We start from the raw sequence: 24,992 nt of genomic DNA, 5'->3' as shown, positions 1-24,992 counted from the left end.
TTCCTCTGGAAATGACAAAGCAGTTTCATTTCAATCGTTTGGTTATTTCTCAAAGCTAACCCGAGGGGCCTACATGCCCTCACAACCTTCCACATATGATTCCACAGATACCACAATGGTCATTACTGTGATTCCTTTAAGGGCTACCTGGGAGTATACCTGTAATTCTCTTAAAGGGCTACCTGGTCATGTTCCTGTGATTCCCTTAAAGGACTGCATGTAGACAGGACCTCCTTTGGGGGTAGGAGAGACAGTTGGGTTGGGTTAGAACTGATTCATGTGGTGCAAAAGGTCCAAAAGGAAGAGCTAAAGACAGAGCCCTGGTGCAGACGGAACAGCACCCAGGCACAGCTTTGTTGAGGACATCTCCTGAATATACACAGCCTTCCCTGGGAGAACCAAGTGGCTAACTAGACACCTGACAGCAAGCAGATGCATTTCCTGGCTTCTTCAATTTGTTTCTAGTTGCCTTCAGCTCTCGAAAATACAACCTGGATTCCCTCAGTAAGTATCAGCCAGTGAAGTCACATGAAAAGATTGCTCCAATTCACTCTTGCTGGTGGGTTTCCAAGGGTAAAAGAATACAGTCCGTGTCTTCTCAGTCATGAGGAAACCATTGTCACTGAATCTCCCTGGGATGCTTCCTACATCCAACCAAACAAAGGGAGCGACAGCTGAGGTTTTCAGATCAAAAACAAATGTGTTCCCTTGCTGCGAGATGGTGGCCTGAAAGAAAAAGATAAATGAAGTGAAGATGGAGAGAAGAGCTCTCTGTTCTACGTGGCTAACACAGAGTGTACTGCCTTCAACTTTGGTTCTATTACTGCTAAAGTCATATATTCCATGCACTGTGTCAGATGCTAAAAAAAAATACATGGAAATTTACTGAAGGCTGTGGAAAATCACCAAATTGTAATCTCAAATCAGGGTAGAAATATGTGATCTCCTAAGATTCAGAAGAATATTTCACAGGAAGCTCAGAGCTTTGTAGCTGTGTATCTTTTCCTCAGGGTCTCATCAAGAAAGGCACATTTCTTCAGCAGGACTGGTGATTTTAATGACTTGCTCCGGATCTGTCCAGAGCTGACTGTGGAGCACAGCCCTGGCAACCACCTTTTGGTCTTATGAGGAGACCCTGTGGTCCAGACAGCAGCCAGCCAGGCATCTCCAGAAGCTATCCCACAAGAGCTGGTGCTCTCAATGCATTGTGGGTAAAGTCACTTTATTAGCACCTCAAACATGTGTGAATCCCACAAAGTATGGCAAAAGAGAGTGCAGCGTAAGTCTTGTCACCCATCAGCCTCTTGGCACAGGCTGAGAGTGAGGACAGCTGCCCCCTGGAAGGTGGGGTTTGTGAGCCTCTCTCACTGGGAGTACACAGCTGAGTGCCTGGTAATCAGGCCATGCATTGGTCACAAACAGAACTCTTCAACATGCATACATGCCACGCCATGGGCTTGACATTATAGGCGACGTGTGACAGAGGGCAAATTTTACTATATATAACTTAGCCTGCTACAGCACTCAGGGCTCTGCATTATCAACAAGAAATCCCACATTGGTAGGGCTTCCCTAGAGCCTTAGCCAGTAAAGAATCTGTCTGCAGTGCAGGAGACCTGGGTTCCATGCCTGGGTCGGGAAGATCCCCTGGAGAAGAAGATGGCAACTGACTCCAGTATTCTTGCCTGGAGAATCCCCATGGACAGAGGAACCTGGAGGGCTATAGTCCATGGGGTGACAAAGAGTCGGATGTGACTTAACGACTCTATCACCCCCACCATCACTACTTTAGTAGAAACAAGAAATTTAGAGAGAGCGACCTAATACACTTTAAGTTTCTTTTCTTGCTTCTACCAAAGTAGTGATGGTGTCAAATTCCCAAATCATGTTGCTCACTCATTCCAATGAAGACCCCAAAGCAGTCACAGGCACACAGTTCACGTGGCTGGCCCTAGCCGCTACCAAGGCTGCAGGACGGCCTCACCTACTCTGTTTCAAGGCCAAGGCCAGAAGGGACATTGGCACCCACTCACTCTTGTTGGTGCCTTCTTCTAATTGGAAATCTCACTTCTGCATTACCTGACAGCAGAGCACGGAGCTCAAGCTTATCCTCTGGCTCAAGGTCCCTGGAGATGCCCTAGGGGATAGAGTTAATGCCTGGCTATGTTAACCCTGTGACAATGTGAACTATCATTACTATTATCGTTGCTACTGTTATTACATCTCTTTAGGATGTAATAAGGATCCCTTTAGGATGTGAAGTATCACTGAAATACAACTGAGATAGGACAGAGAAAGAAGGCCTGCTCCTTTCCCACTCCCAGCTGTCTCAAGGTAATGGAGACCTAGATGAGAAAAGAAGATTTCAAAATCTTGTCTAGAGACTACAAAATTGTCCAGTAATAGTTTTGTACTTTTTCTGGAAAGAAGCCATGTAAATGTATATCATTTCCTTCATATCTGCTCTACAAATAAGTTAGATTTCATTAAGGGAACATTTTACTGTTAACTAGGCAGGAAGCTATGTTTTCATTTCAAGGACTGAGTTTTGATATTTCTAAACCAAATGTAAAAAAATCCTCTCAAGTCTTTTCGATGAAGTCTAAAATAAACTTATAATTGGTTAAAAATAGAGAATGAAACTTTCTAGAAATATTTTCAATCACCATGTGGGGGTGGGGGAAGGAAGGAAAGGTTTTCAATCAACTAGATAGATTCCATATTTTCTGGCTACACAATTTTTACAACACAGCCTATCCTGATCATCCTTTTTTTTTTTTTTCTTGACAATGATAAAGAGATCTGGTGATTAAGCAACTTGAAAGTAATAAATCAGACTGGAGAGTGAAAGTTTTTTACATTTATAGACTCTCCTTAAAAATGCAAAATTTAAGGTGCTTTTAGTATGGCTGAGTCCCTTTGCTGTCCACCTGAAACCATTACAACATTGTTAATCAGGTATACTCGAATATAAAATTTAAAAGTAAAAAAAAAACACACGGAGAAGATTTAAATGCATGTTATTAAATAAAAAATCAGCCAATCTGAAAGAACTACATACTGTATGGTTCCAACGATATGACATTCTGGAAAAAATAAAAATATGTAAACTGCCAAAAGATCAGTGTTTCCTAGGGACTGAGGGGAGGGAAAGATAAAGGAAGGCTTTCCAGGTGGCTCAGCAGTAAAGAACCTCCCCGCCAATGCAGGAGACATGGGTTGGATCCCTGGGTCGGGAAGATCTCCTGGAGAAGGGAATGGCAACCCACTCCAGTATTCTTGCCTGGAGAATCCCACGGACAGAGGAGCCTGGTGGGGTTGCAAAGAGTCAGACACGACTGAGGGACTGGGCACAAGCAAAGATAAAGGAGGCAGAAAGCAGTGGACTGTCGAGCAGTGAAAGTACTCTGTATGATACCATAACAGTTGTTACATGTCACTGTCATTTAGCCACTCAGTTGTGAGGAAGAGTGGGTTGCCATTTCCCTCTCCAGGGAATCTTCCTGACCCAGGGATCAAACCCATGTCTCCGGCGTGGCAGATGGATTCTTTACCACTGAGGCCCACATGTCACTGTACATTTGTCAAAACCCATAGAACACACAACAGAATGCGTGTGCCCTAGTGTAAATTATAAGCAGCGGCTACTCTCTGGTTGCGATGTGAGAGCCTCTCACTGGAGCGACCAGACCCCACTTGCTGCAACTACAGAAAAGCCCATGCAGAAACAAAGACCCAGACCAGCCAAAGGATGAATAAATAAACAGCTAAAATTTAAAAAGTATTAAGTGAAAGTGTCAAAGCTATCACACATTTTTAATCAACTGTACTCCAATATAAAATAGAAAGTTAAAAAAAGAGAGAGAAGAAATCATTTGTTAAATTAAAAAAAAAAAAAAGAGTGCTTTTACTGGGCTCTGCCACTGCCTGGCTACAGACTGAACAGTTACTTGGGCCCACTGCACAGGCTAGTGAATGCGTGCCCAGTCATGTTCAACTCTCTGTGATCCCATGGAGTGTAGCCTGCCAGGCTCCTCTGTTCATGGGATTCTTCAGGCAAGAATACTGGAGTGGGTTGCCATTTCCTTCTACAGGGGATATTCCCGACTCAGGCATCAAACCCATGTCTCTTGTACCTCCTGCCTCGGCAGGCAGATTCTTTACCACTGAGCCCCTTGAGAAGCCCCCAAACGGGCTTTCTCACTTACAAGTGCAGGTGGTAATACTTCAGGGCTGGTGCAGTAAAGCGCCCAGGTCAGAGCCTGGAACCCAGCTCAGGAGCAGTCTAGGGAGGACCCTGCTGCCCCGCCCTCCGCTGAACCAGCCTGACAAGGAGAGGTGATGGAACCACCGGTGTCACAGGCATCGTTAACTTTGACAAATGCTGAATCTGAAAAACAATTATTTGCTCTTTGTTTCCAGTGGGAAGGGGAATCAATCTTCCCCAGGTCCCAAATAAACTCAGTTACCAAGGGGAAATTTTGCAAAACAGCAGGACAGCCCTCAAAGCCACAGCAACCCCAGACCACTGGTGCTTACAGTGATATTTGCCTTGTGGAGCCCCTTGGCATTCTTCAGTGAGGACAGGAAGTGATAGTTGATTGGGCTCAAGAGTTCCCCGTCAGTTGACAGGTAAAAGGAAACCACACAGCTTTGTCGCGTACATCCGGGACATCCTTTTAACAACTCAGGCACTGGCTTACTATAGAGGACAACAGACTCCCCAGCTTTCATCACAAAAGGGTTCGTCAGCTCAGAGCATACGAGCTCCAGGGAACTCCAAGTGTGGACTCTCACCTGGGGAGAACAAGACAGAGGAAAACCAGACATTTTTAGTTCCTAACTTTTTTTTAGAGAATAAGAGTAGTAATAATAGAGGGAAGTCACAAGAGCAGAACTGATTAAGAGACTGTGAAACCTGAGTTTAACCTCAGCTCTGCCAAGTACTAGTTATGTAACTAAGATGTGAATTCAACTGCTCAAAGTATCCATTTCTTTATACATAAAGTGAGAACAACAAATAATAAAAAGCAGTAACTTCACCGGCGGTTGTGAGAATTAAATAATCTATGGAAGGCATAGGAGCTCAGACATTGTAATTATTCCAAAAACTTGACCTATTCTCAGTGTCCTCTCGATAGTAGCCACCTAAGACTTCAAGTTTCTATCCTCTCTTTTTACCTAACTTTGTTTCAAATACAACTTCACCTTCCCACATACACATTTTGTATAATTTTACTGATTTCCACTTAAATATACTGTTTTAAATGATTTCTTTTTATAAAGTTTAGGCTTTTTCCAGCTTCTCATGATTATAAATAATCTTTGATTTAAGTGTCATTTTACAGTTTACAATTCACACTCATCTAATTATTGTATTCACTATCCACAGAAATCCTCTAAAAAGGCACCTTGGTGTCATTTTACAGATGAGAAAACTGAACCAAGACATTAAGGTCATAGATTAAACAGCAGGATTTTGTCCTGAATATAGATTTTCAGATTTTAAAAACAGCCCATTTTCTGTTACAGACATTAGAAACACTTTGAAACAAATTTCTCTTTTTTCCAAAAATAACAGAACCAAATAACGAAAACAATCTAAAATTCTCCCTCTACCACAGAAAGAAAAAAAAGTCCAAGCAACTTACAGTGAGCATCATCTGATGGTCTGAGGGGAGGTCTGACACGCCATAGATGAAAAGCACATCTTTATCCTCAAAACCCACAGGTAACAGTGGGGCGAAGAAACGCCGAGCAAAGTAATGAAGCATTTTCCACTTTCCTCCATACTCTAAAAATAATCAGGTGGGTTAGGAGACGGGCAGGGTCAAGCAGTGAGAGTCATGTCCACATGGCCCAGGCGTGTGACCTGTCACATTCTGGGCATTGAGCGTGGAAGAAAGCTGACAGCAGAAAAAACCCGTTTTGTGGAGCACAGGGAGCATTTTGGACATCCCCTCATGTCAGCCTCAAATCTGGAGGAGGCAGCCATTACCATCACACCCTTCCAATGAGGAAATGGAAGCTCAAGCAGTTAAGTCACACACGTGATTCCTGGCTGGCACTTGCTCATTTGCAGTTCTGCTTCCAGGAGATCACGGCGCCAACGTTCCTTTTTCCTACTTACACATGAAAAAGGGAATCAGGAGCATTGGCAGTGAACATCTGTTACAACTCTTCATTTATAAGAATTACTTCGAGGACATACTATTGGAGAGGCTGGACAAGACGGTGGAGTAGGAAGACCCTGTGCTCACCTCCTCCCGTGAGCACACTACAATCATAGCTATTTAGAGCGCAACTCTTTATGAGAAAGACAAAATCTAGCGGAAGAGATCATCGACCACTAAAGATATAAGAAGGGACCATAAGATGCGCAGGAGGGCATAAGTTACGTAGTCAAGACCCACACCTCAGGGGTGGGCGAACCACAAATGTAAGAATAACTACACTTGCTCCTCAAGGAGTCTGAGTCCCCCATAGCGCTCCCCAGCCCATGGGTCCTGCCCTGGGAAGACAAGTGCCTGGAAAGCTTGGCTTTGAAGGCCTGCAGGGATTAATTTCAGGAGTCACAGAGGGTTGGGGGAAACAGAGACACCACTCTTAGAGGGCACACACAAAATTTCACACCCTCTGGGACCCAGGGCAGAAGCAGTCATTTGAAAAGAGCCCAGGTCAGACTCATTTGCTGATCTTGGAGGGTCTCCTGAAGAGGCAAGAAGCAACTGGACTCACCTTGGAGACAAAGACACTGGCAAGTGCCATTTTGGAATCCTCCTTCTAGAGAATTAGCACCAGGATCCAGCCCCACCCACTAACCTGTCTGCACCAGTGCTGGGACACCTCAGGCCAAGCCACTGGCTGGACAAGGACACAGCCTCATCCTAAGGCAGACAGGCTGCCTGAAGACCTCCTGGGCCCAAGGCTCCTAAGGTCACAGTCCTGTTCACCAGAGGGCTCAGGCCCCAGTGCTATCAGCAGTGTACAAGCACTAGCCCCCCAGGGACATGCAGCCAGAAATCTGGAGACCCACGTTCCAGCCACAAGCCAGCCAGAACCAGCCCCCAAATATTCTGGGCCTTGGCATCACCTACTGGTCCCAACTTCACCCAGCAAGGGGCAGACACCAGCCCCGGTACCACTGCAGCCCTGCAGCCTACCTTGCTGGGACATAACCAACACAGCAGACTGGCACCAGCCCAAGAGCAGACCAAAGCAGCTCTGAGAAACCTTAGAGTCCTCAGCCAGCTGCCCTGGGACCCAGCCCCCTTCAGTTAGCTGGTGGGTCAGCTGGTGCTGGCCCATTTAGGATACCCTAGAACCTGTGCCAGCCATATTAGGAACTGGCTCCAGATACCAGTAGGTGAAGACTAGACCCATGAGCCCCAGCCCTGTAACCACTCGCCTGAGAAGCCGGCTCTGATCATTCGTGAGCAAGCAGTAGTGCAGGATCCTCCAGGGTTCTGCAGCCAGCAACAAGCACAGGGCAGGGCCTGGCAACCAACTGGGCCAAGGGCCAGCCACGTCTATCAGACCACGACAGTAGTGGGTCCACCACACAGAAGGACCCATGCATCCCACATAGGGGTACCCCTAGAGCATATAGCACCAATGACCAGAGAGCAGTGAGCTGCTGGGACACACAGCATATCTCCTACAAAAGGCCACCTCTCCAAGGTCAGGAAATGTAACCAACCCACCAGATGCAGAGAAATAAAAAGAGCCAGTTAGGCAAAAGGAGGTAACCGAGGAACATGTTTCAAAAAAAGGAAGGAGATAAAACCCCAGAAGAAGAACCAACTGAAGCACAGATAGGCAAACTACTGGAGAAAGAGTTCAGGGTAATGATCACAACGATGATCAAAGAATATGGGAGAAGAATGGATGAACACGGTGAGAAGTTTAACACAGAGTTAGAAGATATGAAGAACTAAGCAGAGACGAAAAATACAACTGAAATGAAAAACACACTAGAAGAAATCAACAGTAGATTAAATGGTACAGACGAATGGATCAGGGAGATGGAAAACAGAGTAGAGGAAATCACTGAAGCTAAACAGAAAAAAAAAGATTAAAAAGAAAATAGAGTTTAAGAGATCTCTGGTACAACATCAAGGGCACGAATATTCACATTATATGGTCCCAGAAGAAGAGAGAAACAGACAGAGAATGTATTTGAAGACCCAATAGTTGAAAATTTCCTTAACTTGGGAAGAGATATAGACATTAGGTCCTGGAACATAGATAGGATCAACCCATAGAGGTCCACACCAAGATACACTGTAATTAAAATGGCAAAAATTAAAGTTAAAGAAGGAATATTAAAAAACAAGGGGAAAACAACAAGGTATATACAAAGGAACTCCAGTGAGGCCATCAACTGACTTCCAGCAGCTCTGCAGGCCAGATAGGAGTGTACAATAAATTTTAAGTGATGAAAGGGGAAAACCTACAAACAAGAATACTCTACTCAGCAAGACTGTCATTCAGATTTGATAAAGAAGCCCCAAGGTTTGCAGAGAAGCAAAAGCTAAAAGGAGTTGAACACCAGCAAACCAGCTTCATAAGAAATGGTAAAGGGATTTCTCTAAGTGAAAAAGAAAAGGCTACAAATAGAAACATGAAAATTATGAAAGGAAAAAGCTCATTAATAAAAGCAAATATTAGGTAGTAAATCAACCATTTTCAAAGCTATCAGGAAAGTTAAAAGAGAAAAGCAGTAAAAATCATCTATAGCCATAATTAGTTAAGAGATACACAAAAAGATGCAAAATATGAAACTAAAAACAATAATCATGACAATGTGGGGGAGTAAAAATGCAGGTTGTTAAAAATGTTTGAAATTAAGAGATCATCAACTTAAAATAATCACATAAACTGCATTACACTATATGTAGATTGCTATATATAAGCTGCATGGTAATCACAAACCAGAAATCTACAATTGATAAACATCAAAAATAAGGGAATCCAAACATAACTAAAGATAGTCATAAAATCAACAGGGAAGGGAAGAGGACAGGAACTAAAATGAACTACAAAAATAACCCTCAAACAATGAACAAAATAGAAGTACATACCTATCAGTAATTAAATGTTAATGGACTAAATGCTCCAATCAAAAGATGCAGAGTGGCTGAATGGACACAAAAACAAAACCCATATATATGCTACCTCTAGGAGACACACTTCAGATCTAAAGACATACACAGAACTGAAAGTGAGGGGATTGAAAAAACGTATTCCATGCAAATATAAATCAGAAAAAGCCAGGACAACAATATTTATTAATATATCGGACCAGATAGACATTAAAACAAAGACGTGATAACTGACAAAGAAGGATGTGATATAATGATTAAGGGATAAATCTAAAAATATGTAAAAACTGTAAAAGGATATGCACCTATATATAAAAGAGTGCTATATACATAAAGCAAATATTAACAGACATAAAGGGAGAAATTGACAGTAACATAGTAAGAGTAGGGGAATTTAACACCCCACTCATATCAGTGGACAGATCATCCAGATAGAAAATCAGTCAGGAAACACATTAGATCAAATGGACGGATACAGAATATTCCATCCAAATCAGCAGAATACATATTTGATACAAATGTACAAGGAACATTTTCTAGGATGAACCACATGATGTACCACAAAACAATAGTCAATAAATTTAAGAAAAATGAAACCATATCAAGCATGTTTTTCAACCACAATCCTACCAGACTCTTAGAACCCAACCACAAGGGGAAAAAAAAAAACTGCAAAAAACACGAACATGGAAGCTAAGCAACATATTACTAAACAACCAATGGGTCACCAAAGAAACTTAAAGGATCATCAAAATACTTGGAAACAAATGAGAACAAAAACACAATGACCCAAAATCCATTGGATGCAGCGAAAGCAGTTCTAAGAGGGAAATTTTAGTGACACAAACTTAGCTTAGAAAACAAAAATTGCAAATAAACAACCTGACCCTACACCTAAAGGAACTTAGAAAAAGAATAGCAGGGACTTCCCTGGTGGTCCAGTGGCTAAGACTCTGTGCTTCCAATGCAGGAAGCCCAGGTTCAATCCCTGGACTGGGAACTAGATCCCACTTGCCTCAATTAAGACCCAGAGTAACCAAAGTAATAAATAAATATTTAAAAAAAAAAAGAACAGCAAACAAACCCCAAACTTAGTAGAGGGAAAAATGTAATAGAGACTTTAGAAAATAGAAATGATCAAGGAAACCAAGATCTGGTTCTCTGAAAAGATAAACAAAATTGATAAAATTACAGCCAGACTTATCATCAAAAAAAGAGGTCTAATCAATAAAGTCAGAAATGAAAGAGACACTACAACTAAAACTAAAGAATTACAAAGCATAAGAGACTAGTATGAACAACTCTACACCAACAAATTGGACAAGCTAGAAGAAATGGATAAATTCCTGGAAACATATAACCTTCCAAGACTGAACTATGAAAAGACTAAAAAAAAAAAAAAACCTGAACAGATCAATTACTTCTAAGGAGACTGAATCAATAACCAAAAACCTCCAAAAAACAAAAGTCCAGGACCAGATGGCTTCACTGGTGAATTCTACCAAATACTCAAAGAAAAATTAATACAAATCCTTCTCATTTTCTTCCAGAAAATGAAAGAAGGAGGAATCCTTCTGAACTCATCCATGTGGCCAGCATCAACGTGATTCCAAAACCAGGGGAAAAACCTTATGATCATCTCCATGTATGCAGAAAAGTTTCTGAAACAATTCAACATCCACTTATGATTAAAACAAAAAGAAACAACTTCACAAAGTGGGTGCAGAGGGAACATGCTTCAACATAACAAAGGCTATATATAAGCAGACAGCTAACACCATACTCAGCAGTGAAAAACTCAAAGCACCTCCTCTAAGATCAACAAGACAAGGATGCCCAGTTTTATTCAACACAATACTGAAAGTTCTAGCCACAGCAGACAAAAAGAAAAAGAATTCAAACTGGAAAGGAAGGAAAACTGTGACTGTTTGCAGATGACGTGATTAAGAAAATCCTAAAGACACTATTAAAATCTAGTAGAGCTCATCAATGACCTTGGTAACGATGCAGAATACAAAACTGACCTACAGAAATTTGTTGAATTTCTATATACCAACAACAAACTACAAGAGAGAAATTAAGGATGCAACCCCATCTACCTTCACATCAAAAAGAATAAAACGAAAGTGAAAGTATTAGTCGCCCAGTTGTGTCTGACTCTTTGTGACCCCATAGTCTGGCCATGGGATTCTCCAGAAGAGAATACTGGAGTGCGTTGCCATTCCCTTTTCCAGGGAATCTTCCTGGCCCAGGGATTGAACCTGGGTGTCTTGCATTGGAGGCAGATTCTCTACCATCTGAGCTATCAGGGAAGCCACATCAAAAAGATTAAAATACCCAGGAATAAATCTAAGGAGAGAAAGACCTGTACCCAGAAAACTATAAGACACTGATGAAGCCAACTGCAGACAACACAAACAAATGCAGAGATAGTCTGCTCATGGACAGGACTCATGCTGTTAGAATGGCCATCTACTCAAGGCAATCCACAGAGTCAATGCAATCGTAGCAAAATACTACTGGCATATTTCACAAAACTACAACAAATATTCCTAAAATTTGTATGGAAACACAAAAGACAAATCAAGATTGATGGGAGAAATATCAGTAACCTCAGATATGCAGATGACACCACCCTTATGGCAGAAAGTGAAGAGGAGCTAAAAAGCCTCTTGATGAAAGTGAAAGAGGAGAGTGAAAAAGTTGGCTTGAAGCTCAACATTCAGAAAACGAAGATCATGGCATCTGGTCCCATCACTTCATGGCAAATAGATGGAGAAACAGTGGAAACAGTGTCAGACTTTATTTTTTGGGCTCCAAAATCAGTGCAGATGGTGACTGCAGCCATGAAATTAAAAGACGCTTACTCCTTGGAAGGAAAGTTATGACCAACCTAGATAGCATTTTCAAAAGCAGAGACATTACTTTTCCAACAAAGGTCCATCTAGTCAAGGCTATGGTTTTTCCAGTGGTCATGTATGGATGTGAGAGTTGGACTGTGAAGAAAGCTGAGTGTCAAAGAATTGATGCTTTTGAACTGTGGTGTTGGAGAAGACTCTTGAGAGTCCCTTGGACTGCAAGGAGATCCAGCCGGCCCATTCTAAAGGAGATCAGTCCTGGGTGTTCTTTGGAAGGAATGATGCTAAAGCTGAAACTCCAGTACTTTGGCCACCTCATGTGAAAGTTGACTCATTGGAAAAGACTGGGAGGGATTGGGAGCAGGAGGAAAAGGGGATGACAGAGGATGAGATGGTTCAATGGCAATTACAGACTTGATGGACGTGAGTGTGAGTGAACTCCGGAAGCTGGTGATGGACAGGGAGGCCTGGCGTGCTGCAATTCATGGGGTTTCAAAGAGTCGGACACGACTGAGCAACTGAACTGAACTGAAGATCATACTCTTATACCCTTTTTGAAAAACACAGAGTTATTTAAGGGAAGAGTTATAAGCCCGAGCTCTCCCATTTCCTGAACTGAACTCAACTTTAGAAGACACCACCTCATTCACAGACATGAAGCAGGGTCAGGCTCCTATTGTCTCTGAAAAATATCTCTCTGTCCAGTTTAAGCATCCCAGAGAGGCTATTTCACTAGCATCTACCCCTGCTGCTGCTGCTGCTAAGTCGCTTCAGTCATGTCCGACTCTGTACGACGCCATAAATGGCAGCCCACCAGGCTCCCCCATCCCTGGGATTCTCCAGGCAAGAACACTGGAGTGGGTTGCCATTTCCTTCTCCAAGGCATGAAAGTGAAAAGTGAAAGTGAAGTCGCTCAGTTGTGTCCGACTCTTCGCGACCCCATGGACTGGAGCCCACCAGGCTCCTCTGTCCATGGAATTTTCCAGGTGAGAGTACTGGAGTGGTTTGCCATTGCCTTCTCCGATCTACCCCGATCCTCATTTAATACCCTTTCTCTGGTTGATGTTGATAAAGAGGCTAATTTGGGAAACCTGACCAAGATTGCAGTTCCCCGCAGGAAACGATGAGCATTCACTGAAACATGTGGGGAAGAAACCCCATGATCTGCGTTCACGGCTCAAGAGCCTCACCCAGTGAAACCACCCTTTTATTTTATGACTTTGCCTCATTTTCGACCCAAAACTTTTGTTCATATCATTAACTGAACTTGGCTTCAATCACCTCTGGTGATTCATTACTATGCCTTAATTTTTTTAATGCACCAAAATAGACGAAATAATTCAAACTGCAAGTACCATGTCAGCCATCTCACCTGTTGCTCAACTAAACAGGTCCAACTGACAACCCCTCCTACTTGTATTTCTGACTCGTCTCCCTTTCCCCTCAAGAGACAAACAGGGCAAAATAAAGATGATCAGGTGAACTTAGAAGGGAAATCAGTAGTAAAGGGACATTTTTAACACTTAGCTGGGTCAGACTTTCCCACAGTTGAATTCTCCTAAACAGAAGAAGAGGTGTTTATGTCAATCTCCTTTTGTCCTGGGAAGTCCTCTTAAATCCATTCAAAATTCTAAGCAACAATTAGAAGACACGTGGCTGAGAGTGGGGCTTCCCAGGAGGCACTAATGGTAAAGAACCCACCTGCCCATGCAGGAGATGTAAGAGACATGGGTTCGATCCCTGGGTAGGGAAGATCCCCTGGAGGAGGGCATGGCAACCCACTCCAGGATTCTTGTCTGGAGAATCCCACGGACAGAGGAGCCTGGCAGGCTACAATCTATAGCACCATACAGAGTCGGACATGACTGAAGCAACTGAGCATGCACACACGTGGCTGAGATGTTCATGCACAAATCTATCCCCTCGTTTGCCTGCTTTTGTGACCGCACAGAACAGCACTCACAGTGAGGCTGCCTCTTGGGCTCCCCAAAGATTGTGAAGGTGGGAGAGGTGGCCGAAGGTCAGAGGCTGGCAGCTGAACAGCCTCTCCTCCACGGAGTCCTGCTTGGGTTCACTGGACGCCTCCAGCTCTGTGCTGTCTCAGCGCCTCTCCCCACAGGTTTGGCTTCTTTTCTCACACACAAACAATGCTAAAACACTCACCTAGAGAAGACCAGGAAGGAGCCTGCCAGATGTCATTCAGCTGCCAATAAAGCGCCCCCATGGTGTGCCCTTTTCCATCCACTATTTCGTTGCGACTGCGACGGTAGAATTCAGTTTCTGTTTTGACACACTGGGCCTGCATCACCTGATTCAGGGGGAAAATGGTAAAACACAGGTGTTTTCAAATGAACTCATCTATGGAACAGAAGCAGACTCACAGATACAGAGAACCGACCTGTGGCTGCCAAGGGGCGGGGGTAGGGCTGAATTGGGAGTTTGGAGTTAGTAGGTGCAAACGATTACATTTAGAATGGATTTAAAAACAAAAAAGCCCTACTGTCTAGCACAGGGGGCTTCCCTGGTTGCTCAGACAGTAAAAAACCTGCTTGCAATGCAGGGGACCCAAGTTCAATCCCTGGGTCATGAAGGTCTGCTGGAGAAGGGAATACCTACCCACGTCAGTATTCTTGCCTGGAGAATTCCATGGACAGAGGAGCCCAGCAGGCTACAGTCCAACAGAGTCACAAAGAGTTGGACACAACTGAGCAACTAACACAGCAATAACAATAGCACAGGGAACTATATTCAATGTCCTGTGATAAGTCATAACAAACTATGAAAAAACATATATATGTATAACTGAATGACTGTGCTATACAGCAGATACCCACAACATTGTAAATCAACTACAACTCGATTAAAAAAAATTATTCAAAAAGAGAAGCTTAAGCCATTGCCAAACACAAAACCTACACAGGTGTTTTTGTTTGAGGTAGGCTGTCTCGATCTGAGAAAATAAGAGGCTTGAAAAAATTGGGGAATTTAATTGGCATTCTATATACCATTATTATACTAGATCTGGGACCAACCCTGTGAGAAGCTCTTATTTATAATGGCTCGGTTTGGGGGGCGGAGAAGGCAATGGCACCCCACTCCAGTACTCTCACCTGGAAGATCCCATGGACGGAGGAGCCTGGTGGGCTGCAGTCCACGGGGTCGCTAAGAGTCGGACACAACTAAGCGACTCCACTTTCACTTTTCACTTTAATGCACTGGAGAAGGAAATGGCAACCCACTCCAGTGTTCTTGCCTGGAGAATCCCAGGGACGGGGGAGCCTGGTGGGCTGCCGTCTATGGGGTCGCACAGAGTCGGACACGACTGAAGCAACATAGCAGCATAGCAGCAGGTTTGGGGGGAAGCATGGTGTTCGGTTTATCATAACAATGGGTAATCATGGAAACAGGATGGTGTAAAAGTTCTCTGCCACTGATAGTGGGGGCAATGACAGAAAACAAAACAGAAAAAATGGAGCAAATGCTTTATGTAGTCAGATACTAAGTTTCAGGCAGTGAGCAGTTTTACTAACATGTTTGTGGCTGTTGGGAAAGGCTAGCCACTCCAGTATTCTGGCCTGGAGAATTCCATGGACTGTACAGTCCATAGAGTCACAAAGAGTCGGACACAACTGAGCAACTGTCACTTTCACTTTGTGACTATTAATACTTTGTTTAAAAAAAAATCTGTAGGAAAAAAAACTTTATTGTGACTGATATTGTCAAATTCCTAACCCCTTTTTGCTAGTCAAGCAATTGTTTTTATATCATGACTTTGATAATGTAAAACTTATGAGTTCAAGTCCTTCGTCATAGCAGAACAGATGGTAACACTGCAACAGAGAGACGAGTAAATTTAGTTCTTGTTTAAGAGGCACAAAGAGCTTCATATAGAAGCCTTAATCACTGTCATCATCACTGAAAACCCAGTCTCCTTTACTGCTGCTGTTACTGACATTGCAAGTATCTCGTCTCTTAGCTTGGAGCTGCAGTTTGGACGGGCTCACAAAGAGAAGGTCAGCAGGCTCAGAGGCGAGGTCACCAAGGAGAGCCTGGAGAGAGAGCTTCGAGGAAAAGGACAGTCTTAGAGTAGGGCCTGGGATTTCACAGAAGAGGAAAAAGAGGGAGGCACATGTGGCCACTGGAAGACTAAGCTCAGAGGCCTTCCTAAAAAATGAGAAAAGCTCCAGTGAGGGTAACACCCTTAGACAGAGGAGGGCTGGCTAGGGAGGAAGTCACAGATGAAGTCAGAATTTACATGAGGCAGAGCTGTAACACTCCAGAAGCGTAAAGCAAAGAGAAACCCAATGGCCATTCAATAAATATCTAATAAGTACCTGTATTACATGTTACATGCTGCTAATGGTAACCCACTCACCCAGCAAAAAGAAACAGCCCACCCTCCTGGAGCTTACTGACTTGTATAGAAGACAGGCCTTACCCAAAGAATCACACAACTATATGGAAACTTTGAACAGTCATGAAGGCTAAGAAAGAGAGGTACACGATCTTAGGAGCCTGAACAGGAGGGGAAATGGGTCTAGCTGAGCAATGGAATTGGCCTCACAGGAGAAAGAGAAAGAAAGGGGGCAGAATTCTGCAGCCGGAGGGGACACGCATGATGAAAGGAGGACGCACAGCAAAGAACTGAAAGAAGGCAAGGCAGCCTGAGCCCAGAAAGCTGGGAGCAATGGAAGCAAGCCTGGTGGGGTGAGGGGCCAGAGCTGGGAAGGTTTGGAATGCATCCTGAAGGCCAATGGAAGTCACAGAAAGCTTTTAAGCTAAAGGGTGAAGTGATCAGACCTGCATTTCCAGCAGGTGACTCTGATCACTGAAAGCAGTCAAGAGACTAGAGTAGATTAGGGAGATCATTTAGAAATCTATTACCAGCTTCTAGGCAAGAGATGATACTAGCTGTGAGCAGATAAAGAAAGGCCTTTCCCATTCAGGAAGCAGACCATTGGGAGCACAGCAATGATAACAGGCAAAGAACACTCCAAAGAGAGTAAGAATCTCACAAAGAGGGAGGGTCCCAGCTCAAAAGGACCACAGGATACTACCTGAGCATATCAGTCTATCACTAAGTCAACGAGTGAAATAGAAAAACAGGCTGAAGGGCTATGGTCTATGACAGTCAAGTTATTCTGCAATTATGAGCTAGGCTGGGACCTGGCACCCTTTCCTGGAGTACTGGCTCCTGAACAAATGTCTTCTCAAGCAGCAGAATACAAAGAAATAATAAGGGACTAAAACCTACCTCATACATGCACAGTTGGGGCAAATCGTGAACAATAAGATACAAAAAGGCCACCAACCAACTATCGTTTCTGAGATGCTGGGAGGAAAAGCAGGGTACCACACATGATCTCTGCACACAGCACCACCACGGGGGTGGGCAGACCACCTAAACGATGCCTCCCGCCCAACTCACCAATCGGCCTCCATCCTCACCCACATTTTCGGAGCCAGGGAATCAAGGGCACCTGTTCCTGTTTTCCCCTCCCTCATGCTGCAGCACAAATCCCAACAGAGCCTTGCCTGAATTCTCATCCAACCCCATCAATTTCTAGTGATTAAAGAGTCCATACCCAGGTGAATAACAGCTAGACTCAGGATGTCTATACAAGTTCCTTATAAAAAATAAGGATCTTATCTGAGCTAAACTGAAGAAGACAGAGAGTTATCTACATTGAGGCCTGGAAAGCTAGGCACAGAGAAATCAAGTTCCTTCATTAAATGTCCACATGTTTGTTGAGTTATCAGAATCACTGTTGCAGAAAAATTTTTAGAAAGGTCAGTGAAAATAAAGCAGGCAAATGAAATCTCAGTAGAAACAGGGCCGCACCAATTATAATCCATGCCCACTACAGATCTTACATCATCACATCAGTATGGAGAGCAATCTTGGTATTTGTTTTTAAAATTTGATAATATCTTACTTGGACCCCCAAATAACGTCCCCACCAACCAAGTGAAAATTGTTCCCCTGGGCACAAAATCAACCAGTCCCTGCCCTGCAGCATGCACACCCGAGGCTCTGAAAGAGCAGTTTCTTGTTCTCCTCCTGAGATTCCTGAGCAATCGTCAAAGGCTTTATGGACGGTGTGTGAAGGGATCACGGGAAAACATAAGGAAGGCTTCATCACACCAAAGAGTAACACGTAGAGAGAGGCAGTCTGGTCACCAGACAGTCCAGAAGTTCGGGCCTAGCCCCGACAGGCTGAGCACAAGCATCAGATGGCAACCGTGGATACTTTGCTTTGGGTGCTGGCCTACAATTCTGGAACCCCCAGGACGTGAAGTATCTTCAAAGTTGGGGCCATTCCTGACACACCAAGGGAGCCAAAGAACCTGTAATATTCTGCTATGGGACTTCATTCCACGTGGACTCATGAGCAGAAGGGAAGGAGGGGTGTCATTCAAGAAGTTTGGGACTAGAATCTCTTTCCTTGCATCCAGGTTTATAAAACAGGGTGAACAGGAGAAGAGTGAAAACCAGGATTTTGAGGTGGGAAACAAAACATCAGTGTATACGAGTAGGAAATCAGGTCATCTCTTTCAGGCAAAAATACAAGCTTTGAAGACAAAGCCATACTCATTGAGACAGTCATGCTCATGCTTAGTTAGACCTGATCCAAAGGACGATTAGATGCTTTACTGATGGCTTTGGTAGAGGTGACCTGCATTTTTTCAAGGTGAATTTAAGCTTCTTTTCAGCGGGGGAGGGGGAATGCAAAGAGCAACAATTTTTTTGTTTTTACAACAATCCAAATTCCTTCCTGATCTTTGTTAACATGTATTGTAATTCATTATATTGTAACATATTGTAACATATTGTAACACATATTGTAATACTTTGGCCACCTGATGTGTAGAACTGACTCATTGGAAAAGACCCTGATGCTGGGAAAGATTGAAGGTGGGAGGAGAAGGGGACGATGGGGGATGAGATGGTTGGATGGCATCACCGACTCGATGGACATGAGTTTGAGTAAGCTCCGGGAGTTGGTGATGGACAGGGAAGCCTGGCGTGCTGCAGCCCATGGGGTCGCAGAGAGTCTGACATGACTAAGCGACTGCACTGAACTGATTGTAACTCATATGCATTTCCAGTCTTGTATTCTACTCAGTTAATTTTCATCTATGTACACTTCCATCATACACACTGGCATTTCCTATATCTCTCTGTGCTTCAAAGGAGGAATCATTCTCCAGTGATTAATAGGCATTTGAATGGTTTGCAGCTTTTTCTTTAAATACAAGAATTAAGAACATTTTATGTTCAAATTAATCTCTTTGCTTCTTGTGTTGTCAATATATGACAATATAATGTCATATAACGTCACTATATGACAAAATAATACAATACAATGTCAATATAATGTGTCAATATATGACACATTTTAAAGTCCTGGTTGCATGCTGCTCTATTATGTTCCAGTTGAGAGATTGCCATAAGCTGGTAGCCTGCAGTCAGGGCTCAGCCCACACAGGTTTTAACTGGCTCACAGAGCAGGTGCTTCTTGTGTCTCATTGTTGTCGGTATTATAGTTTAGTGTCTGAAGTCAGGGCCTGTATGCTCCATTTTGCCATAATCCCCAATATTCACACTCTCATCCGTTTAAGTTACCTGCCGGGCTCCTACAAACATTTGAGTTTTCAGTTCCTAAATTACTCCAACTCTCAGAATCAGCTGCAAAATATATTTACTTCTGTATATCTAACCATTTCCGAGCTGTCATTTACCTTGTCTGGCTTAATAGGTAAGTATTAGCAATCCTTTTATACTTAGAAAAAAATTTTAATGCAAGCAGACTCCAAAGCCTTGCTAGGAATGATAGGAAAAGAGCACTGGGCAAGCCCTACCTCCTGGCCGATCACACCAGAACTTGATGCGAGAGTGACAACCAAGGCTCTTCCGGGCCCCGGGTTCTGTCATATGCACCCTGGAGCACCCTCCACAGACAGCTGGTGCCGTGCCTGGAGCACGGATCTGGGTTTACCCATACCAGCGGGTGCCAGTTAGGGCTAATGAATGACACCTTTGTTCATAAAAATGCCGAAGACCATTGTCCACTGTCCCTCTTAAAGGGAAAATGTACAATCCTACTTGCCTGGAGAAAAATCACTGCAACTGCCTCTTTCCCTTCAAAAATTGTACCCATATTTATACATTCGTGCATTTTTCTCCTAAAGAAAACAATCTTTACACATAAGAAGGATAAATGCTTAGTCATTTCGTAGGTTACTCAGTCCCACTGTTAGCAGACAAATCTTATTTTAGTTTTAGAAATATGCCTATTTTCAGCAGCTCGCTTGATTACACTTGTGAAATCGTTGTCCTCAGAGAAACACGGCATGGGGAAAAGGAACGGGACCAGGACACCGAGACCTAGGTTCCAATTTCAGCTATGCCACTGTGAAAAAGGTTGCTGTGTATAAAACCCCGTTCTCCTCTTCCTCCAGATTGGTAGGGTTATACCTGGGTTACATGCTCAGAACCACACCTCTGCCTTTGGAACTAGGAGTAGCCATGTGATAGGTTCTCCTGATACAACGGTCTTTATATACTGTATTTACTTAAAGTTATCTTGACCATAACCATCTTCTTATAAAGCCACTTTTAAACTGGATAGAACTCATGCCACACAACTTACTCTTTTACGGTTTACAATTCATTGGCTTTTAGTATAGTCACATGTTGCGCAAATCTCACCGCTATATAATTTCAGAATATTTTCATTATCCTCCCCCACAAAACTCTGTGCTGGTTAATACAAGTGTTATTCCCGTATTATACTGCTCATTCTTCCCTCTCCTCTGCTTCTGGAAACCATTCATCCACTCTCTGTCTCTATACATTTGTCTATTCTGGACATTTCATGTAAGTGGTATAATACAATATGTAAGATACAATTTGTGACTGACTTCCTTCAGTTAGCCTAAAGTTCCCAAGGTTCACCCACGTTGGACTAGGTACCAGTACTTCAAACCTTTTTATTCTGCTGGATACTATTTCATTGCATGGATATGCCACACTTTGTGTATCCACTTACTGGTAAACATTTAGACTGTTTTAACTTTTCGGCTATTATGAACTTTGAGGCAGAGCTTTTTGGGTGAATAAGTTTTCCATTTTCTTGGATACATCCCTACAAGTAGAATTTCTGTGTCCTATGGTAATTGTTTTAACTTTTGGGACACTGAGAAACTTTTTTACAGTAGCTGTACCATTTTATTAATACATCCCCACTAGCAAACCATTTGAGGTTTCTAATTTCTCTAATGGTTATAACTTTATGTGTGAATCTGACTGGGTTAGGGGATGCCTACTCAGGTCACAAAGGGTCGGACTGAGCGCACACACACACAGACACACACAGAGACACACACACAGAGACACACACACACAGCTGGGAAACACTATTTTCCATAGACGAAGAAGCTCGTCCTCACGAATGCGGGTGAGTGTCATCACAGGCGGCTGATGGCCTGAACAGAACAAAAGAGTAGAGGAAGGTGCATTCTCTCTCTTGAGCTGAGGCAGTTTCTCTAACTCTCCAACACTGGAGTTCCTGGTGATTGGACGCTGAGACTCCAGATCTTACCGCAACGGCGCCTCAGCTCTCAGACCTCAAGCTGAATTATACCATAGGCTTTCCTGGTTTTCCTTCATGCAGATGGCAGACTGCAAGACTTTTTGGCCTCCGTAATCATCTGAGGCAATTCCTGTAATAAATTTCCTCTTTTATACATCTATGTGCTAAGTCGCTTCAGTTCTGTCCAACTCTTTGCGACGACATGGACCCACCAGGCTCCTCTGCCCATGGGATTTTCCAGGCAAGAGTACTGTCGAGGGCTGCCATGCCCTCCTCCCGGGGATCCTCCTGACCCAGGGATCAGACTCAGGTCTCTTATGTCTCCTGCATTGGCAGGTGGGTTCTTTACCAGTAGGGCCGCCTGGGAAGCATCTATCTCTATGTATCATATTTGGTCTGTTTCTCTAGAAACACTGACCAATATACTTAACCAATATTTGTCTCTTTTTTCTTTTTTTTTAAATTGCAGATATCCTAGTGGATATGAGTGGTATCTCATGTGGTTTTGATTTGCATTTTCCAATGGCACCCCACTCCAGTACTCTTGCCTGGAGGATCCCATGGGCGGAGGAGCCTGATGGGCTGCAGTCCATCGGGTCACTAAGTCAGACACGACTGAGCGACTTCACTTTCACTTTTCACTTTCATGCATTGGAGAAGGAAATGGCAACCCACTCCAGTGTTCTTGCCTGGAGAATCCCAGGGACGGGGGAGCCTGGTGGGCTGCCGTCTCTGGGGTCGCACAGAGTCGGACACGACTGAAGCGACTTAGCAGCAGCAAGAGTGCCACACTGTGCATCTTCTCATGTACCTACTGGTCATGTTCACTGGACAAATGTCCATTCAAATATTTCACTCATTTGTATATTAGGTTGTCTTCTTCATTACTGTGTTGTAAGAGTTCTTAATATGTTCTGGACATTAGACCCTTATTAGATACATGGCTTGTAAATTTTTCCTCCCATTTCATGGATTATCTTTTCACTTCTGTGATAGGATCCTCTGACACACAAGTTTTTAATTTTGATGAAGTCCAATTTAATTTTTTCTTCAGTTGCTTCTGCTTTGATGTTATAGCTAAGAAACTGTTATATAATCAAAATTCACAAAGATTCATGCGTATATTTTCTTCTAAGAGTTTCATACATTTGGATCTTTAATCCATTTTAAGTTCATTTTTGTATATGGTGTGAGGTAGAAGTCTAAATTCATTCTTTGACATGTGGTTATTCAGTTATTTAAGCACCATTTGTTCAAAGCACTATTCTTTCTCCATTTTATCATCTTAGCATCCTTGTAGAAAATCAATTGACCATAGATGTGCTGATTTTTGGACTCTCAAGTCTATTTAATCAATCTATGTGTTCATCCTTTGTCAGTACCATAGTGCCTTGATTGCAATGGTTTTGCAGTAAGTTCTAAAAGCAGGAAGTGTGTCTTCCAAATTTGTTCTTTTTCAAGATTGTTTTGACTAGTCTGAGTGCCTTGCATTTATATATAAATCTTAGTATCACTTTGCCCATTTTTCCAAAGTTGGTAGCATAAATTTTGATAGGAGTTATGCTAAATCTGTAGATCAGTTTGTGGAGTTCTTAAGTCTACCAATCCATTAACACAAAATATCCTTCCATTTCCTTAATTTCCATCACTAATGTTTTGTAGTTTTCAGTGTGCAAGTCTTATATCTCTTCAGTTAAATACATTCCAAAGTATTTTATTCTTTCTGATACTATTGTAGATGGTATTGTTTAGTTAATTTCACTTTCAAACTGCTTATTGCTTAAAATACAACTGATAATTGTATATTGATACTATATCCTGCAGAGTGGCTAAGTTAATTTACTGGTCTAGTAGGTTTTAGGTAGTTTTTATGGTTTTCTATATATAAGATCATGCATCTGCAGATACAGTTTTTAATTCTTTCTTTCCAATTTGGATGCCTTTATTTCATTTTCTGGCCTAACTGTGCTGACTAGATCTCCAGTACAATGTTGAACAGAAGGGACAAGGGAAAGCTTCTTTGTCTCGTTTCTCATTTTAGGGAGAAAGCATTCTTTCCTCCACTATTAAATTTGATATTAGCTACAGGTTCTTCATAGATGGCTCTTTCTCAGGTTGAGGGAGCTCCTTTCTATTCCTAGTTTGTTGAATTTTTTATCATGAAAGGGTGTTACATTTTGTCTAGTGCTTTTTCTTCACCTATTGAGATTATCATTATATAGTTGTTTTTTCTTCCTTCTATTAACATAGTGTATTATATTGGTTGACTTTCATATGTTGAACAAGTCTTCCATTCCTGAGATAAATCCCACTTATGACATATTAACCTTTTCCATGTTGCTGGATTTGAATTGCCACTATTTTGTTGATTTTTTTTCTGTCTATACTCATCTCTAGTGTTAGTCGCTCAGTCATGTCTGACTCTTTGCAATCTCATGGACTCTATGCAGCCTGCCAGGCTCCTCTGTCCATGGAATTCTCCAGGCAAGAATACTAGAGTGGGTGGCCATTTCCTTCTCCAGGGGATCTTCCTGACCCAGGGATCCATCCCTGCATTGCAAGCAGATTCTTCACCATCTGAGCCACCAGAGAAGCCCATAAGGGTACACGTTGGCACGCACTTTTCTTGGTATGTCTTTGTCCAGTTTTGTTACCAGGAGAACAATGTCTTCACAGAAAGAGTTTAGGAAGTGACTTTGCCTCTTCTATTTTTGGGGAAATTTTTGTGAAGGGTTGTGTTAATTCTTCCTTATGTATTTTTTAGAATTCACTTGTGAAGCCATCTTTAAGAGAAGCCCTCTTTAAGAGAAGCCCTTTAAGTACTAACTCAACTTCTTTAGTTGTTAAAGGTCTATTCCCAGTTTTTTCTTAAGTAAGTTTTCATAGTTTGTGTATTTCTATGGATTTGCCCATTTCATTTAGGATATAAGACTTGTTGTCATACAGCTGTTTATAATATTCCATTATCACCCCCTCCCCTTTTTTTTTCTCCAGTAAGGTTAATAGTAATGTTCCCTCTTTCATTTCTGATTTAGTAAATTGAGTCTTCTCTCCCATCTTCGTGACCAAGCTAGCTAAATGTTTTTCAATTTTATTGATCTTTTCAAACAATTAACTTTTGATTTTGTTCCTTTTCTCTATTGTTCCAATAAGGACTTTTTTAATGTGCTAAATTTCTGATGTCCGCTTTACTTAACTGCTGAAAATTTGACATGATAATTCAACTAAACATCTCAGTAGTTACAGAATTTCCCGTATCTCAGCTGTAGAGAGATTTGATAGTGTAGTTTAAAAAGCAGAAACCCTGCTTCATTCATTGCCCTGAAAACTTGGGAAAAATACTTAACTGTTCTGAGCCTCTGTTTCCTCATGTGTAAAAGGAAAACAGTAATAGAGATGTCTGGAGACGTTGTTCAAATTACATGAGAAGGTAT

At 42.6% G+C, this 24,992-nt stretch overlaps 1 protein-coding gene across 1 annotated transcript in view; it reads right to left on the bottom strand.

Moving 5' to 3' along the window:
* The window catches only part of MANBA (mannosidase beta), a 119,602-nt gene continuing 94,823 nt past the window's right edge, over positions 214–24,992 (bottom strand). Inside the window, 4 exon segments of the mRNA NM_001285691.1 lie at positions 214–726; positions 4,540–4,797; positions 5,652–5,794; positions 14,126–14,270. Of these exon segments, the coding sequence (NP_001272620.1) occupies positions 502–726; positions 4,540–4,797; positions 5,652–5,794; positions 14,126–14,270 (771 nt within the window). The 3' untranslated portion in view covers positions 214–501.

This window comes from Capra hircus, chromosome 6 (assembly GCF_001704415.2).
Source record: "Capra hircus breed San Clemente chromosome 6, ASM170441v1, whole genome shotgun sequence".
In the NCBI taxonomy this organism is placed as follows: domain Eukaryota; kingdom Metazoa; phylum Chordata; class Mammalia; order Artiodactyla; family Bovidae; genus Capra; species Capra hircus.
Note: the sequence above shows the minus strand (reverse complement) of the source record. Positions and strands in the feature narration are given on the sequence as shown.